This window comes from Nematolebias whitei, chromosome 1 (assembly GCF_014905685.2).
Source record: "Nematolebias whitei isolate Nwh7 chromosome 1, NemWhi1, whole genome shotgun sequence".
Lineage (NCBI taxonomy): Eukaryota > Metazoa > Chordata > Actinopteri > Cyprinodontiformes > Rivulidae > Nematolebias > Nematolebias whitei.
The window spans coordinates 14767608-14787384 of record NC_056498.1 but is presented as its reverse complement, the minus strand read 5'-3'; the positions used below and the strand labels follow the sequence as shown (position 1 = coordinate 14787384).

Below are 19777 nucleotides of genomic sequence, written 5' to 3'. Positions count from 1 at the left end.
TTTACGGCCTTGACCCTTACGCACAGCGATTGTCCCAGATTCTCTGAATCTTTTGATAATGTTATGCACGGTTGATGATAAAAACTTAAAAGTCTTTGCTATTTTACGCTGGGTAACACCATGCTGGTATTGCTGCACTATTTTTCTGCGCAACAATGGTGGAATTGGAGATCCTCTTACCATCTTGGCTTCTGAGAGACACTGACGCTCTGAGAAGCTCTTTTTATACCCAATCATGTTGTCAATTGACCTAATTAGTGTTAATTGGTCTTCCAGCTGTTCATTATATGCTCAATTTCCTTTTTCCAGCCACTTATTGCTACTTGTCCCAACTTTTTTGGGATTTGTTGACACTGTGAAATTTTGAATCAACATATTTTTCCTTTAAAAAGTTACATTTACTCAGATTAAACTTTTGATCTGTCATCTATTTATATTATGAATAAAATATTGACATTTGCCATCTCCACATCATTGCATTCAGTTTTTATTTACAATTTGTTTAGTGTCCCAACTTTTTTGGAATCTGGTTTGTATTTTGATTTTGTTATAAGACCATTAGAACAAAGTTGGATGTCGGATGATTTCAAAGAATGGGATGTAGGCATGAATGTATTTAGCATCACAAAATACTGACTTTGAGTATGTTCATTAGTATCTGTAAATAGGTCAATTGATATAAAATTTGATTAATCAACTTTTGCTACTAGAAAACAGACAAGACAGTGGATGGTTGAAATGATGAGCAGTTTTCATCAGATCTTAAATGTTGTTTTCTAACAGAATGTTAACAGTAAATATGCAAAAATCCTGTGGATACATCCATCATCCATGGTGAATGCTGTCATGCAAAAAAAAAAAAACTTTTACTTTTCATCAATTTCATGTTTTTGCATTTTTCAGTCAATTTATGGATGAGGAAAAGTATGAAAATGAGCTCAAGACAACACATTCTTTGTATCTTTGAAAACAGAATTTTGACAGTGATACACCTTCTGTCTGAATAAACAATGATTTGTGTAACAAAACCTCAAATTTGGTTTTATGTTGTAACAGTGTGTAAAAAATAAGATTTATGTTATCATATAGAATAAACTATTAGAATCGACTTGCATCGTTTTATTGATTCTGCCCTTGATAAAGGCGGCGCAGTGGCTCAGATAGTAGAGCTACCGCCTCTCAGCAAGAAGGTTGTTGGATCAAATCTCAGCCCTTTCTGGGTGGAGTTTGCATGTTCTCTTCGTGCATGCGTGGGTTTTCTCCAGGTACTCCAGTTTCCTCCCACAGATCAAAAACATACATGTTAGACTGATTGGTGACTCTAAATTGTCTCTAGGTGTGAGTGAGAGAATGAATGGTTGTTTGTCTCGTTTGTCTCTATGTGTCCCTGTGATGGACTGGAGACCTGTCCAGGGTGTCCCGGTGATGGACTGGAGACCTGTCCAGGGTGTCCCCCACCTCTCGCACAGTGATAGCTGGACATGGGGACCAGTGACTGCTGCGACCCAAAAAAGGAAGAAGCAGTTAAAGATAATGGATGGATTGATGGATGGATGGATGATCAGAGACTCTACTTCCTCAGGCGGCTGAGACGAGCTGGTCTGGGAAGCTCAGTCCTCACCTCCTTCTACAGGTGTGCAGTGGAGAGCATCCTGTGCTCCAGCATCAACGTGTGGCATGGAGGCTTCACAGCTGCAGAAAGAAAAGCTTTGCAGAGAGTGGTGAAGGCTGCACAGAAGCCTGTTGGAGTCAGTCTCCCCACCATCACAGACATCTACACCTCCAGATGCAGGAAGAGGACCACCTGCATCATGAAGAACCCCACTCACCCAGCACACACACTTTTTGCCTCACTCCCCTCATGAAGGAGGTTGAGGAGCATTAAGTGTAGAACCACTAGACTGAGGAACAGCTTATACCCTGAGGCTGTTAGACTCATGAATCTCTAACCAGAATAATCACTGTGAAAAATCACATCATGTTGCTGCTGATCTGTTTCATGTTGATGTGTTCATTCGTGCTCATCTGCTCACACAGACTCATGTTCGTGCTGATGTTTAACATAATGTTTTTTTGCCATTAGTGCTTACTGTATATTTAGTTGATGTTTTTCTTAGTTCATATCTTAGATCATATTATTGTTTTTCTTTTACATTTTTTTGTTTGGATGTAACTGGGACCCTGTGTGCACAATTTTGTTCCACCACATGTACCACATGGGGTGCGAACAACAAATAAAGAACCTTGAATCCTTGGATAATGAGAAAGTGAAAATCAGGTTAATGTTATATTTAACTGTTGGGAGGCAGAAAAAGGGTAGGGTTTCCTAAAAAAAAAAAACACTAAGGTGTTGCAACATAACTGGGAATTTATGGAATCATTGGAAACTGTTCAACAAACTTAAAAAAATAAAATAAAATCAAAAGGTTTTTTTTTGTTTTGTGAAGAATGGTCAGTTTTTTTTTTACACCAAAAAACAAAATAGATACAAATAAATGCATGACGGATTTTTCCCTTTTCAATAAAATAAAATCTTTTTGCACATGTGAAATATATGTTGTTTGTGAAGCACTTAGTAAAACCTAAATATCTTAAAAGGTATTCAAACATGTCCAATATGTAAACCTAACATAGCTGAGGTGAAAACAACATTCATTACAGAGTAACCCCTACAAATGACGAAACAAATTAACTGGACAGCAAAAAGGTAAATCATTACAAAATACGCAATATTTAAATACTTGCACAAAGTTGGAAATATTTATTCACATAATCGCATTTACAATATTTACAACAATGTGATGCATTCTCAAACAATCATTACATATTTATATTTCGATCACAAATATAAGTGCAAAATCCTTGCAAAGATTAACTGGAAATCAACTATAACAAAATTGAGTTTTGTTTTCTTAGTGAAACACTACAGATGTAAACATTTTCACTTGTACATATCACAAAACTCTGACTTGTTTATCATAAAAATAGCACACACAGAAATGTGTATTTAGGTGATTATTTCTTTGTTGCAACAATGCTTTTTGGTAATAAATCTCATACTATAGGAAAGTCTATTTTCCCTTAAACGGCGACACGCCTAATGAAAACAAAACAAAAACAATGTACTTGTATGTATTTATGTATGTATGTATGTTTGTTTACTGGCTAAGCTGCAGAGTTGAGCATGTGGGAGTCTCATATCAGTCTGGGACCAAACTTGTTCCACCCAGATAACAACACTCACCCACACATCGAAAGGTTTATCAGAGGTTGAGGACCACCTGCTTGCAGTCCTGACCTCGACCTTCTGAACACGTCGGCTCATGTTGGGCGAGCTGTTAACTAGAGTTACCAACAAAACCACTCATGCTCACATGCAACCTATGCCAGTATGCCAGTAGTACAACAGCATGCCATCTAACAGCAGTGTGTCCAAGTTGCTGAGCAGCATGAGGACGAGGTGCCAGGCTGTTGTGACTGGGTGGGATTATTTCACGTGCTACTGAGGACCCTGTACTCAACTCTGCTGCTCAACTCACAGATGCATTCTCCTAACAACTATAGCACCATTTAAGGGTAAATACACAGGATTTTTTTTAACTATGAGATTTATTGCCAAGAAGCATTGTTACAAAAATAAAAATAAAAAAGTCAGCCAAAAACAAGCAGTTTATTTAAAATATCATCCAAATGGGTTGCTTTTATTTATTTTTATACAAAGGTATTGTTTACTTGGCATATTTTCAAAATAAACATTTTGTAAGTCTTCATCTTGGTCCTTTTTTTTGTACCGAAAATGAACCGAACGGAGCCCTCCTTGAAATTGAACCGAACCGAAATGTGATTTTTAGCGTACCGTTACACCGCTAGAATACAGTGCTTATAAAAGTATCTTGGATATTTTATTGCTTTAAAAAATGTTAAATATTTATGCGATTACTTATTTACATGACATATTTTTATTTTATTGGCATTACTCTGTAAAACAGTGATTTTATTTTGACATTAAATGTTTGTTTTTTTTTAAGAATGGAACAAAATTTTACAATTAGATAATAAAAGATTAAACTTTTTTCTCACTTGCAAAGTTTCAGAAACTTAATCAGCAAACAGAGTCACAGTTCCTGTTTGACAAACTGCAGTTTTAATAGAGGGATGTTTCTATTTTTTCAACTCACAATGCAGTCAATAATAAGAAAATAAATGTTGCTGTGGTTTTAAGAATATACAATACATGAATGATAAATTAGGAAAAGTCTTTCAGAAGATACACATAAATAAACCTGGATGAATACATCTGATTTTGCTTGTACAGTTTAACGTAGCTGGTTTTTCACTTTTCTCCATCCATGGTTTCTTGAGCTGCAGCGTGAAAATAAAACAAAACAAACAAAAAAAAAAAAAAACACTTCAAGCTTCACACCGTCTAGGAAACCTCCTGATACTGAGACACTGATGTCACCCTCATACGGTTGAGCTGGATCTTGTCGTACACTGTCAGATGCTAGAAGGTGAAGAAAAAAAATCATTAGTTTTACAACAAGACTCAAGATTGTGCTGATACAGAAAACATCAGGAACACACGTGATCAGCTGAGAAATTGCTTTAGTCACGGGTTAAAAAAAGAAACTGAAAACAAAACTTCCCCTCGTCCAACAACCTGATCTTAGGTCAAACTTCCCTTTTATACGAAACCTTAGCTCCTTTATACTCTGATGCTGCTCAGTAATCCAGGTAGATAAATACACTGTAACAAGGTTGAGTCAGGTCCTCTGGATGGATGGAAAGTCCAGAGGACCTGACTATGTTAGTCTTAGCTACCTTAGTTTCTAAACCTTAGTCCTGTGGACGTGTTCAAGTGATTCCACATCCGGCCCTGTTAGCTAACATCCCTTTAGTTTTTAGCTGTTGGAGAAACTAGTCAGACTGCAACAAAAGACTCTAATAGATCACAGCTGAACTGGAGTCCCAACAGCTTTTGGCTTATTATATGAGCCGAACATCTACACTTAACTCTTGGAAAGTCCCTCTGCTTTATGACAATAAGTTGTTCCCTATGGGAAAAATTGACCCCCTTACTTAACTGCTTAAAAATGCCCCCCCACCCCCCCCCCCCACACACAATAAACCATCCAGTCTTTTAGATCTATCCCAGTCTGAAATAAAAACATCAAATTGAAATGGCTTAATTTTTAAAACTATTTTTTAATCAGTCTTTTATTTTTATTTTATTTTTTCAGAACACACACACAAACAAAAACATACAACAAAATCCCCTCCAGCCTACCCCCCCCCCCCCCCCACACACACACACACGAGATCAGCTACACAGACATGCATACACCAGACAGGCATCCACACAAGACAAACTTGATCTCAGATTTACACCATACACAGGCATTTTTGACAATTACACATTAATATCTGGTGAAATACTTTCAATATACATATTTTACAAAATGGCTGCCAAGTGTCTCAAAATCTCTCAACAGATCCTTTCAGAGTATATCTAATCTTTTCCAAATGCGTATGACACATAACTTCTCTTTTCCATTGATCATATGCCAGGAGATGCAGAGCTTTCCAAATGCAAAAAATAATTAATTTTTAAAACTATTTAAGGGCGTTTTAGTTTTAAAACACTCCACATTTTAATTTAGTTTTAACTGAAAAAAAATTTATTCTATGAAGTTTTATTTATTAATTAACAAAATACATTTTTCCCCCAATAGCATTTTCTCTTTATATCCAAACAAAAACGATTTTGTCAGACCAGATGACGGGACTCGACAGCAACATCCAGCTGGAACAGATGTATCTTTATCGTGGTAAGTCGAAGACCACCCTGATAAATCTTATTCAGAGGCTCTCAAATGTAAAAAGCAAAGCATCACCGAGTGAGCTAATATAACAATCGAGGAAAAGGCAAAAATCATTGTTGACAGGAATGTATTATTTTATCATTTGACGATGAATGGATCAGAAAAGGCATTTATAAAGAATTTTCTATATGGTAAGTTTTTCCCCTCGGGAACACGAAAGCTTGGTGAAGTCACTGTGACTGGTTATAGAAACGTTTGAAAAAAAAAAAATCTGATAAAATAGGAAAATTTGAGGATTTTTAGGCTTTGTCAGGAACAATTATGGTTACTGACAGCACAAAAATAAAATAAAATAGAACATAAAAACACTTATAAAAATAATTGTGGCTGATTTTGCAACACTTTCCAAGTTATTTAAATAACAAAAAAATTAACTATATAAGAAGCCAAATTTATTCATAAGAACACATTTATTGTTGAACAAATTATTGTTTAATTTTGCCAGATAGGGCCAAAATGTGAGCAATATATTATTCCTACTATTGCATTGTTTTAGAAATCATAAAGGTCACTCACCCCCTGTGGGACTGCAGCTTGTGTTCTGTTTTGAATCACGTCATACAAGGAGCAGGGTTTCAAGTTATCTGAAGTTCCCTGGAAGTGTTCAAGAATCAACAAAAAAAAGAAATCGTAAAACTTTTCCAGGCAGAAAAGTATTTTCAAGAGCAATTTATTCACCTGTTCCACTGCATACTCTGAGATGTCTGCATAAACTGTGAGTTCATTTGAGTCACTGCCTGGAGGCAAAAACAAACAGTAAATATTAAAATAGTAAGCGTTGAAAAAAGTGCATCACTCAGTAATGATAAATCAAGTTAAGTATTCAAAGTTTTTTTTACCTGCCCGCCTTCGTTTGCAGAGACAGACAGATGTTGTTACAATAATTATGAGCAGAATCAGCAAACCTCCAGCTGCAGCAAGGATCCCCACAAACTGTTTGTCTGCAATCATTGATGGTTCCAATATTTAAAAAAAAAGCTTCAATAAAACAAATTAAGCACACAGAAAGAAAAACATATCTGCAGATGATGGTCTTTTTAAGATCACCTCTACATCATCATTGTATTCTATTCTTCTTCTGTGCTGCATTTCAGTTTATTGTTAATCAAACTGACAAAATTTGTGACAGACGTTGATTTTTCTTGTTGTGAACTCTGTATAAACATGTATTACGCACCATTTAGTCAAAATAAAGGAAGGACACAATCAGGATGACATTCAAAACTGACTTTTGGAGTTTTCATGCAGAAAAACTAACATTTTACCTTCAAGTATCACTTTTCTAAACATACTTTTATCAGACGGTTGGTTGCTGCACATCACTGTTGTGGACTCTGACATGTGACTAACAGCATTAGACACCGTGCAGGTGAAGGTGGTGGCTCCATCCTCAGGTCTGATGGTGTGCTGCAGACTGGGGAGTCTATGGGTGTGGTTCCCCACAGCCCAGCTGTAGTTCACACTGATGTCAGATGGTCCAGTGCACTCCAGAAAAACATCACAGGATCCATTCACAGCAGAGGGAAGGATTTTGTGAGTCAGGATGGGCTTTGTTCTGATGGCCTCTAATGTTAGAGAAGAGAATGACCGATTAGTGTTACGAAGATATTTAGTCAGGGTATTGTGGTGGCCACAATAACGAGCAGGAGAAATACTGCATTTAGAAACAACTACAACAGAGTTCTTAAACAAGGTTCAAAAGTGATTTATAGGTTAGGTAAAAGATTTGAAACAAAACTAGCTTGCAACTTATTACCAAGAGAGGTTCTGTTTTCCTACAAGTGTGTGCACCTAGGCTGCTCAAACATATGACAGTAGCAATTACTAAAAAAAAAAAATACTTGAATAATATAAATTTACTCATACGTGACAAAATAAAATGTCTTTCATCTTACAATAAATAAAAACACTGAATTTAAGGCAACATGAATTTGTAGCATCAAAATAATTGTGGTAAATGTTGCTGGTGAAGATTCTCAGTCATCCAGGACATGATGAATTCAAAAAGCGTTCAATATAAAAACAACTGGACTTTATTTGTAACAGAAGACGTTTCGCTCCTCATCCGAGGAGCTTTCTCAATTCAAAGAGCAGAGAGTGAGAGATTCAGGTTATAAGGCTGAGTGAGATAAGACACACACACACACATAAGACACACACACACACATATATGTAGATTGGCAGTTCACACCTGTAGATGAACAGATGCTGATATATTCATCAATTAAAACGGGTTCACTCATCTTTCTGGACTGGATAAAACGTGCATTGAATTCAATGAAATGTAACGTGAGACGTCATTTTTCTTTGACCCATCAAAATGAATGCGGTCATTTATTTTACAGAATCAAAGTTTAACATCAAACATTTACATTAATTTGGCAAAATATGAAAACAACAACATATAATTAATCAGTTTTACAACCAGGAAACCATACGGCCATGGTTTTCCGTTGCTTCACCACAGACATTATTGAAAACATCTGGATTAATTTTCTAGCAGAAAGGAGAGTTTAAAGATGGAAAATTGAGATTTATCTTACAGAGAGATGTGTGAGGGAATTTATCTGTTTTAACCAGAACGTGCACGCTCCTTCGGAACTCAGCTTGTCCCAAACAGTACACTTTTGGTGAAGGTCGACTTTTACCTTTTCTGAAGATAGATCAGTTCCGGTGTGGAGTCTCACTTCCAACCACTGTTCAGCGTCTCAGTGAGAACAGCCAAATACCTAGAGAGCCGTGCGAGGTTATCCAAACAGAAGTTATAATTCCCAAAATCGTCTCTGGTTCAGCTTGTTTGGTTTAGCAGCATCCATGAATGCCTGTGTTTTGCATTCATGAACTCCCAAACTCTCTGCATTCTGGATCCCAAAACTCTTGAACTCTTCTCCAGAACTCTACTGTTGAACTGGGAAGTTGCCACATTTAAACGGGCTATACTTCCGGTTCGTTTGAGAGCCTCTGATTGGTGGATGGACCAGAACATAGGTGTGGTTTGTGATGTAAGGTGTTATGGAAAGTCAAGGATAGAGATTAAGATTGTTTAAGAACAGACAGAAAGATTGTTGGAGAAAACCAGTCTTCGTGGTGCCACCTCTCCTGTATCTTGCTGTAAAAGTTAAACATGACATTTCTTTTCAGTAAACTTTCTAGTTGACCGAAGCTTGAACTTTAACACACTTACAACTTTGCTCACTTTCAAAGCAGACGATCAAGAAATTGAATCATTACTCTGTAATGTACTCTAACTTGATTTCACTGTGAATTGAGGAATAAAAATCATTACTACTGTTTAAGTAAATAAAAATGAGTAGTTCACTTCAACATGTAAACATTGTTTGAACTAACACGATTTGATTATCAAAACATTTGTAAAATAGTAATGATCATAGAGAATTGTCTTTTCCACTTGATTAATTCAAGACAGAAAGTCTCAGGATGGGTCAAACTGTATTTCTGGATTCAAATCAATGAAATGACAGTTTATGTCCATCTGGTCAGTTTTGACATCAGGCTTAGTCCACTACACACCTAAAAAAAAACCTAAACAGTAGGTCTTTGTTCCTCTAATTCACAGTCGAGGTCCCTCTGTTCCCATCAGGTGTGAAAACCGGCTGGGGATCTGTTTTAAAGTTGCATTATATGTGGTAAATGTTGCAAATGCACTGAGAGGTAAAATACAAAGTAACAGAAAATGGCACCGTGTGCTGCCAATGAGCTAAACTTTGGCACAAAAGGTGGAACATGGAGTAACTGACCAAACTGTTCATTTGTCGAGCAGCTTTGATGGAGCGTTTTATTACATTTATACTGAAATGCACTCACACATATATGTAAACCCAAACATGGGGACAAAATTAATATATAATACCCTCATCTTTGCCATCTACAGTGCCTTGCGAAAGTATTCGGCCCCTTGAACTTTTCAACTTTTTGCCACATTTCAGGCTTCAAACATAAAGATATAAAATTTTAATTTTTTGTGAAGATCAACAACAAGTGGGACACAATTGTGAAGTGGAATGAAATTTATTGGATGTGTCAAACTTTTTTAACAAATAAAAAACTGAAAAGTGGAGCATGAAATAATATTCGGCCCCCTTGCGTTAATACTTTGTAGCGCCGCCTTTTGCTGCAGTTCCAGCTGCAAGTCTCTTGGGGTATGTCTCTGTCAGTTTTCCACATGGAGAGACTGAAATTCTTGCCCATTCTTCTTTGTAAAACAGCTCGAGCTCAGTGAGGTTGGATGGAGAGCGTTTGTGAACAGCAGTCTTCAGCTCTTTCCACAGATTCTCGATTGGATTCAGGTCTGGACTTTGACTTGGCCATTCCAACATCTGGATACGTTTATTTGTGAACCATTCCATTGTAGATGTGGCTTTATGTTTTGGATCATTGTCTTGTTGGAAGATAAATCTCTGTCCCAGTCTCAGGTCTCTTGCAGACTCAAACAGGTTTTCTTCCAGAATGGTCCTGTATTTGGCCCCATCCATCTTCCCATCAATTCTGACCATCTTCCCTGTCCCTGCTGACGAAAAGCAGGCCCAAACCATGATGCTGCCACCACCATGTTTGACAGTGGGGATGGTGTGTTCAGGGTGATGAGCTGTGTTGCTTTAACGTCAAACATATAATTTTGCATTGTGGCCAAACAATTGGATTTTAGTTTCATCTGACCAGAGCACCTTCTTCCACATGTTTGGTGTGTCTCCCAGGTGCTTGTTGCAAATTTTAAACAACAATTTTTATGGATATCTTTGAGAAATGTCTTTCTTCTTGCCACTCTTCCATAAAGGCCAGATTTGTGCAGTGTACGACTGATTGTTGTCCTATGGACAGACTCTCCCACCTCAGCTGTAGATCTCTGCAGTTCATCCAGAGTGATCATGGGCCTCTTGTCTGCATCTCTGATCAGTCTTCTCCTTGTTCGAGATAAAAGTTTAGAGGGACGGCCGAGTCTTGGTAGATTTGCAGTGGTCTGATACTCCTTCCATTTCAATATGATTGCTTGCACAGTGCTCCTTGGGATGTTTAAAGCTTGGGAAATCTTTTTGTATCCAAATCAGGCTTTAAACTTCTCCACAACAGTATCTCGGTCCTGCCTGGTGTGTTCCTTGGTCTTCATGATGCTCTCTGCGCTTTGAACAGAACACTGAGACTATCACAGAGCAGGTGCATTTATACGGAGACTTGATTACACACAGGTGGATTCTATTTATCATCATCAGTCATTTGGGACAACATTGGATCATTCATAGATCCTCACTGAACTTCTGGAGTGAGTTTGCTGCTCTGAAAGTAAAGGGGCCAAATAATATTGCACGCCCCACTTTTCAGTTTTTTATTTGTTAAAAAAGTTTGACACATCCAATAAATTTCATTCCACTTCACGATTGTGTCCCACTTGTTGTTGATTCTTCACAAAAAAATTAAATTAAATATCTTTATGTTTGAAGCCTGAAATGTGGCAAAAGGTTGAAAAGTTCAAGGGAGCCGAATACTTTCACAAGACACTGTAAATGTTTAAGTCCAACTTAACTTTTTTTTGCACATTCAGATAATTGTGACGTGACATAACATTTTCTCAGCTGTTTTTTTTTATGACAGTGACAGCGAATGTTGGTCTATTTTGTTTGTCCAGCAAACTGTACTCTTCAACACCTTTTTAGCATTTAGCTAACTTACTAATTTTGACACAGATACAAACAAATATGTTATCATCTTTCACCCTCTTCTACCTTTTTGGGACGTGGGGATCACTGGTGCCCATATCCAGCTATCCCTGTGAGAGGCGAGGGACACCCTGGACAGGTCTCCAGTCCATCACAGGGACACATAGAGACAAACAAAACAAACAACCATTCACTCTCTCACTCACACCTAGAGACAATTTCTTCTTCTTTCAACTTTTTCCTCTTCAGGTGGCACCACTGTGACTCATCCTCCTCCATCTCACTCTGTCCTCTGTGTCTTCTGTTTTCACTCCATCTACCTCCATGTCCTCTAACTGCATCCATATATCTCCTCATTGGCCTTCCTCGATGTCTTTTTCCTGGCAGCTGCATTGTCTGGCAACCTTTTCGCTGAGAGGTGACAGAGCCACCATGCCCCCACAGACCCACACGTGGTATTTATTTCTGTTACTGTAGCTTACACTGTACATTTACCGCCAAAAATTCAGCCTTTCAAAGTTAATTTTCTTTGCCTTTCTCATGTCTTCTGTGCACACAGGCTGGATCCTGGATACTAAGTCCCTCCATTTGCAACTGAAGGGGCTTCCAATATGGGCTTTGCTCTGGATTGACATGCCGTGTCTGGCCATTAAGAATCACTGTACTAAAAAGCAAACAATTTATTTAATTTATTATTTCAACAAGTTGTAACACGTTTTGTTATGGCACATATCTTTAACAAACATTTTATCTACTTTACATCATGAAGAATAACTGGGGTGCATAGTGATACAATGGGTGAGCACTGTTGCGTCGCAACCATGGTTCATGGTCCTCTTCTACGTCAAATTTAAAAAAAATTTGAGGGAATTCAAATATTTCCATTTGAAAAACCTTACAAAGTTCAAGGTTTAGAAATGAGCCTTTGGCTAGAACACCTATGCACAGAGTAACAGCAACATTTGTGTTAATCATTGGTGTTTTTGTGTTTTTGCTTGACTTACAGATCAGACTGTATACATGCTACATACTCAAATCTACATGAATTGCTTAGACATTACTCATAAGTTTTAGTTAATTAATAACTTTTTTGGATACAGATACAATAACTTACCATGAACTTGCAGTGTAATTGTGACTGTTGGTCTTTGTGCGTCTTTGACTTCTGATTGAAACAGAAAATCACCAGAATCTTGAAGAGTCAGTTTTCTCAGAGTTAAACTGAGGGTGATATTGTTGAACTCTACTCGGCCTTGAAAATGATTGTCTTTAGTAATTCCTGTATCTTTGAGTGCAATGGTAGAGTTTTTATATTTCCATGTTGCATCAGTGATCCATTCAGTTGATACATTTGGTGAAAGCTCCACAGAGTCTCCAACATTTTTACTAATGACCCGATTTCCACCAGAAGCCTCCGCATCTGAAACACACAATTAGACAGAAAAATGACATGAGTGCTTATTGCCAGTATTGTTTATTAATGTCCTGTCTCCACTAAGAACAAAGTTCCTAAGCTTGACCACACATATTTAAGCTGCTTTCCAAAAACATGTACTGTGAGCACAGTCAGCCATCAGCGGTATGATGGTGGACTTCTAGAAAAAACCAGCGACAGTTTCACAATTAGGTAGCTCAAATGAAGCAGACAGAAGATTAGAGGAACTAGCCCTGACAGTCAGATACATTTTGGGGTTTCATAGCAAATTTGTACAAAGTGTGAATAACTGATTAAATGAGAAGCTATTGATCTACTAGATGAAGGTGAAACAAATTAAATTACAAAGTTACTCTGTATTTTGCTTTTGTGGAGAAGAAGGCAGATCTGACATGTTTGGTTTATGGCTGTGATAGCATGAACTCAGATTAAATAAGCCTTCATGTCTGATCCAGAGGTGTTGAACAGAGACTAAGATTCAGAATCAGAATAAACTTTATTATCAATGCACCGAGTACAACGAGAACATGTACGTACAGTCGTCTGAAAGATGGGCGGAGTGCACGAAGCTGCTACTATAAAAAGCGTGGCCCTCATTATTTTTATTTAGAATAATACTTTGCTTAGATGAGAAAAGGGAAGAAAACATGAGGGGAGTTGGTATAAAGAAAGATCTCTCACACCGTGTCCTAGACAGGACACGATTTGAGGCATCAAAAAACCTATGTAGTGAACTAGGCCTAAGGTCAGGATTTGACCTTAAGGACCATATGGGACAGAAGCTGTCATTTCGTTGATTTGAATCCAGAAATACAGGTTGACCCATCCTGAGACTTTCTTTCTTGAAAATTCAAGTGAAAGAACACTCTCTTTTCTATTATCATTACTATTTTACAAATGTTTGATAATCAAAGTGTTTTAGTTCAAACCATTTTAGATGTTGTAGTGAACTAATCATTTTTTATTAACTGTGAAACAGTAATAATGATCTTTAATCCTCATGCAAAGTTAGAATTCATGTTAAGGTCTGTTACAGAGTAATTATGCATTTTCTGATTTTCTGTCTTTGAATGAGCAGTGTAAGTGGTCCAAGGTCGGAGTCAAACGCAGACCAGTTGTTGGAACGAGCTGTCATGTTTTTACATCCTCTCAGACGTAAATAGAGAAGCTGGCACCTGTTGGCACCTGTTTTTCCGCCAACTCGTCCAAACATTTCTCTCTCTGTCTCTAAAACATTTTCAATCTGTTCCATAACATTCTTGCTGTTTTTCTGACTTCTAGTGACCTCTTACGTCACAAAACACACCCCTGTCTGGTCGATATTGACCAATCAGAAACTCCCAAATGAACCGGAAAAAGAGCTCTTTAAAATGTCGGTACTTCCTAGTTCAAACAGGTGTCGGGAGAGTGTCGAGAGTCGTGTGGAGTTTCCAGTCGGGTCGAGAGTCGAGTTTGGAGTCGTTGCAGCTCCCGTGCTGGGAAACAGGAAGATCCTGACATGACCACAGAGCTCTTCCGAGTCTTATGGGATTATAACATCTTCCACCTCTGAGTGGAACTTTTGAAGGACTCCACTCATGTGAGTCCACCGTGAGCTGAACTGTTGTTGACGAAGTCGCGTCACCACTCCGGACGGTTCTCTGCCATCCTACGGAGACGCTGGACCGGTAGCGTAACCGGAGCTCCGCTTTCACTGATTCATCGTCAGAGAGGTAATGAGTCGAGTTGACTACCGAGCGTACCGAGGAAAGCTGGGTCGAATGGAGGGTGTCGTTCTGTCCAACACTTTTCACTCACACACACACCATCTCTCTCCCTCTAAACTTCATCTTTCCATCTTTAAAATTCTTCTATCAAGTAGAAATTAATCCAGATATTTTAGAAATGTCTGTGTAAAGTTCTCATCCACCGCCGTGTGGTCAATCAAAATTGTACAGCTTGCTAAAATTAGCCATGTTGTTATTTTCCATATTTTGCCAATTAATGTAAATGTGTGATGTGTTAAACTTTGATTCTGTTAATAAATGACCCACTGTCGTTTGGTGAGTCAAAGATAATTAACGTCTCACGTTACATTTCTAAATTCAATGCACATTATATACAGTCCAGAAAAATGAAAGAATCCTTTTAATTTATGAATATATCTCATGCATATGTTCACCTACACCTACCACAGCAAAGCAACATAAACAGACGTTATACATTTACATACAGTATAGGCGGTGAAAACTGAATTTTTAAGGGAAAGTCGTAGCATAGTCCAGAGCCCCCCCTCAGCCATTGTCCAGATAAGAGGTGTTATTCATCATCAGCTCGGTTGAGGTTCTGTCACATGTCCATGACCTTGGGGAAGGGAGGGGTGAGGAGACAGACAAAGCATCTTTGTTTTTTCTAAACATGCCAGGAGGAGTTGAGATAAGTCCGCCGTCAAGGCCACAGTTTGGGTCAGGCAGAACTCGTGAATTGCTGTTTCTGCCTTTTAAAGTCTCGCTGGTACATATTCTCTGATGGAAACTCCAAACAGCCGAATTGATTCCTCATGCCGAAAGTCGAGCTCACAGCTTTTCCAAGATTATTCCCACCTTCATGTGTGCTGCTAGAGTCCACAGTCCTGATAACAGCTGCTCCTGCTGTCTGACGCAAAGGCACATAATTCAGTCTGAGTGCTGTCAAGCTTCAACACATCCACACAAATTTGTAGACAATCTAGAATTCACCAGCCAAACAGCAAAAAAACCCCAAAAAAACAGTTGTCATGAATCCAATTTTTTTCCGTCGAGGTAAGAGGGTCCTCCTTACCCTGACTCCTGTCAGGAGAAGTTGATCAATTTTGTTGAGAGACCAGCTGATCCTTCGAATTAGGAGGTATGCAGTGAAAAAAAAGAGGCTTTTTAAGGGTTCACAGGATGAAAGAGTGCAAGCAGGAAAGTGGGGGGTACGGAGCACGTCTGACTTCACCAGAGTACAGAGAGAAAAAATAATCTGTTTATTTAAGTGCAGCTTTATGTCCAATCTATGGGATTTCAGTAGTTTTACCATCTGCAGTTCTTCTTGTGTCAGGAGGCAGGTCCTCATGAATTACAGCTGAAACCAATATGAATGAGGAGCTCCAGAACTACTTAAGACTTCTGCAGTGTTCCTTCCAACGATAGACCGTTACAAACTAACTGGTATGGCGTCAGCCCTTTATGAGTTTCTAGAAATCAGAATCATACTTACCAGTTTTCGCTTTCAGGTTTTTTTCAGCATCTCCTTTGTGAAACAAGTCCTGAACTTACCTGAGTACCTCCTGAGTCTCCATATTGGACCAGCCCATTAAATAACCTATTGACACCTGTCTGCCTATTTACTCACCTGAATCCCCCAACCCTCCTCTCTTTGTGGACCAACTTACAGAAACTGTAAGAACACATTCCAACAATTTTCAGTCAGGTCATCTGGACAGTTTCTTTTTTTTTGCGCTGAAACGTTTCACCTTCCATCCAGAAGACTTCATCAGTCAGGAAACGCACAACACAAAACTGATTCTTCCCCCAACAGCTTACTCCAAAGTGGAACAAACCAGTTATGTTGGTGCTGAGATGGTCTCTTTGGCACACCCCCTCCTCTGGTGCCGGCCCTCTCCCTCATCGACAGTCATGCCAAACTGGTCCAAACCAAGGAGTAAGCTGTTGGGGAAAGAATCAGTTTTGTGTTGTGTGTTTCCTTGACTGATGAAGCCTTCTGAATGGAAGGTGAAATGTTTCAGCACAAAAAAAAGAAACTGTAAGGATGACCTGACTGAAAATTGTTGGATTGTATACCTGTATTACTGAGCATGGACTTAGTTGAAAGAACACATCTTTCAGAGTAATTAGACTCTAGCTACCTCGGCACCTACTTACATGCGATCCCTCCATTTCAGATCCTCCCCACAGTCCCATGTACACATTTCCCTGAATCACTTGTAAATTCTCAGGTCTCTCTTGTAAATGAGTCCCCGAAGCTCAATGTGATTAAACTGTATAAATAAAGGTTGAATGAAACAAATAAATAAACTTCACATTTTTGTATTCAGAGTTCGAGTCTGATTCTTCTCAGTTTCTTGCTCTGGTGTTATGAACCCTACAATTATGATACATTCAAGATTCACTCCATGTGTTGCAGTTTTTAAGAACTTTCCGCAGCTAATAATTCCAAGAACATAAAGATTGTCACATCTTGTTACGTTTTCTTCTAATTACTCAGGATGGAAATACAACTACAACTATGATCATGGACAAAAAATACAGTCACATTAATAACATTGCATGTGTGATTTGTTTATGTAAATTTACGCAACACCGTAACCAAAAACAAGTGGGTAAAGTGGTTTGAAAATTTGTGAATCCTTTACTCTTGTCTATATTTCTGCATAAAAATGCCCTAAAACATCATCAGATTTTCACACAAGTCATAAAAGTAGATAAAAAAGAACCCAGTTAAATTCAAAAAGCGTTCAATACAAAAACAACTGGACTTTATTTGTAACAGAAGATGTTTCGCTCATATGAGGAGCTTTCCCAATTCAATGAGCAGTGAGTGCAGGGTTCAGGTTAAGGCTGATTGAGATAAGACAAACACATGAAGATTTGACAAGTCACACCTCAACACCTTAACAGTAGGGGTTTCTTAAGGTCTTTGTTCCTCTAATTCACAGATGAGACCCCTCTGTTCCCATCAGATGTGAAAACCGACTGGGAATCAGTCTTAAAGTTGCATTATAAGTTTTTGAAAGTGGAAATCTGAGGCCTCCTCCTCTGTTAAGAGATGTTTTTTCTCTTTTTACATAAATTGCTTCCTTCACCCCCCTCTCAAACCATCTGTGTTCTTGGTCCAAAATGTGCACATTTTGGTCCTCAAAAGAGTGTCCCTTATCTGTGAGGTGGAGGTGAACAGCTGAATCTTGTCCTCTCCTGTGTTGAGCCATGCGTCTGTGAAGAGGCTGGTTAGTTTCTCCAATGTAGAGGTCTGGACAGTCCTCGCTGCACTGGACCGCATACACTACACCACTCTGTTTGTGTATGGGTGTTTTGTCCTTAGGATGGACCAGTCTCTGTCTGAGAGTCCTGCTGGGTTTGAAATGTACTGGGATCTTGTGTTTGTTGAAGATCCTTCTGAATTTCTCTGATACTCCAGCAACATAAGGGATGACGATGTTTTTACGTCTGTTGTTCTCCTTTTTCTGTTTATTAGTGTGTTTTGTAGATTTCCTCGCTGACTTGACAAAAGCCCAGTTAGGATATCCACATGTTTGAAGAGCTTCTTGTGTTAGGATTTGTGGTCGGAGCGAACCCAGAGTGCAGAACAGGGACTCAACTCGGCAGATATACAAAAATAGGTTTTTAATGTTAAATGAAAAGTACAAAATAAACAAGCTGACGGGGCAGCAAAACTTACATAAACAAGGAGGGAGGCACGGGGAACTCAGGAGACACGGGGAACTCGAGGAATCAGGAAGACAAGGAGAGACTCAGGAGACTCAAGGAAGCGTACCCAACGAAGACGACCCGACAAAGGACAAGACAGAATAGGACTGCTTAAATACTTGGGGAAGACGAGACATGATGACAAACAGCTGGGATGAGACACAGGTGGCAACAATGGAAACTAATGAGGAGCACGAGGGAAACAGACACACCGGGCCACAGAAAAGTACCATCCTTACATCTTGGATGTGTTTCTGTTCCTTTTACTTCCCTTCTGTCTTCGTGGGGACACATTCGGCCCAATGCTGTAAAGTTCTGATGAGAGTTTGTGTTCCAGTGGATGGTGGGAGTCAAACAGAAGATACTGGTCTGTGTGGGTTGGTTTTCTGTAAACTTCAATGTTGAGGCTGTCCTCTCTTTCCATCTGAACCAAACAGTCCAAAAAAGACAGCTTGTTGTTGTTTGACCCATATGTGGATGACACCTGGGTCAAAATCCAAGCTAAAGAAATAGAAGCGTTCACCAGACACATTAACTCGGTCGATAACAACATCAAGTTCACCAGAGAGGATGCAAACGACAACAAGCTGTCTTTTTTGGACTGTTTGGTTCAGATAGAAAAAGAGGACAGCCTCAACATTGAAGTGTACAGAAAACCAACCCACACAGACCAGGATCTTCTGTTTGACTCTCACCATCCACTGGAACACAAACTCTCTGTCATCAGAACTTTACAACATCGGGCCGAATGCGTCCCCACGAAGACAGAAGGGAAGAAAAAAGAACAGAAACACGTTCAAGAAGCTCTCCAAACATGTGGATATCCTAACTGGGCTTTTGTCAAGTCAGCGAGGAAATCTACAAAACACACCAATAAACAGAAAAAGGAGAACAGACGTAAAAACATTGTCATCCCTTATGTTGCTGGAGTATCAGAGAAATTCAGAAGGATCTTCAACAAACACAAGATCCCAGTACATTTCAAACCCAGCAGGACTCTCAGACAGAGGCTGGTCCACCCTAAGGACAAAACACCCATACACAAACAGAGTGGTGTAGTGTATGCGGTCCAGTGCAGCGAGGACTGTCCAGACCTCTACATTGGAGAAACTAAACAGCCTCTTCACAGATGCATGGCTCAACACAAGAGAGCCAGCTCCACAGGACAAGACTCAGCTGTTCACCTCCACCTCACAGATAAGGGACACTCTTTTGAGGACCAAAATGTGCACATTTTGGACCGAGAACACAGATGGTTTGAGAGGGGGGTGAAGGAAGCAATTAAAAAAAAAAAGTTCAATACAAAAACAACTGGACTTTATTTGTAACAGAAGACGTTTC

General features: G+C 38.9%; 2 protein-coding genes across 2 annotated transcripts in view; both read right to left on the bottom strand.

Moving 5' to 3' along the window:
• The window catches only part of sorcs2 (sortilin-related VPS10 domain containing receptor 2), a 690706-nt gene that overhangs the window by 32661 nt on the left and 638268 nt on the right, over window positions 1-19777 (bottom strand). The window lies entirely within an intron of this gene.
• The window catches only part of LOC119408426 (signaling lymphocytic activation molecule), an 18363-nt gene continuing 3012 nt past the window's right edge, over window positions 4427-19777 (bottom strand). The window contains exons 2-7 of the mRNA XM_037675252.1: window positions 12669-12974; window positions 7148-7447; window positions 6722-6823; window positions 6561-6619; window positions 6399-6476; window positions 4427-4504 (exon numbers count right to left, since the gene is read on the bottom strand). Of these exons, the coding sequence (XP_037531180.1) occupies window positions 4427-4504; window positions 6399-6476; window positions 6561-6619; window positions 6722-6823; window positions 7148-7447; window positions 12669-12974 (923 nt within the window). The remainder of the gene's footprint in view (window positions 4505-6398; window positions 6477-6560; window positions 6620-6721; window positions 6824-7147; window positions 7448-12668; window positions 12975-19777) is intronic.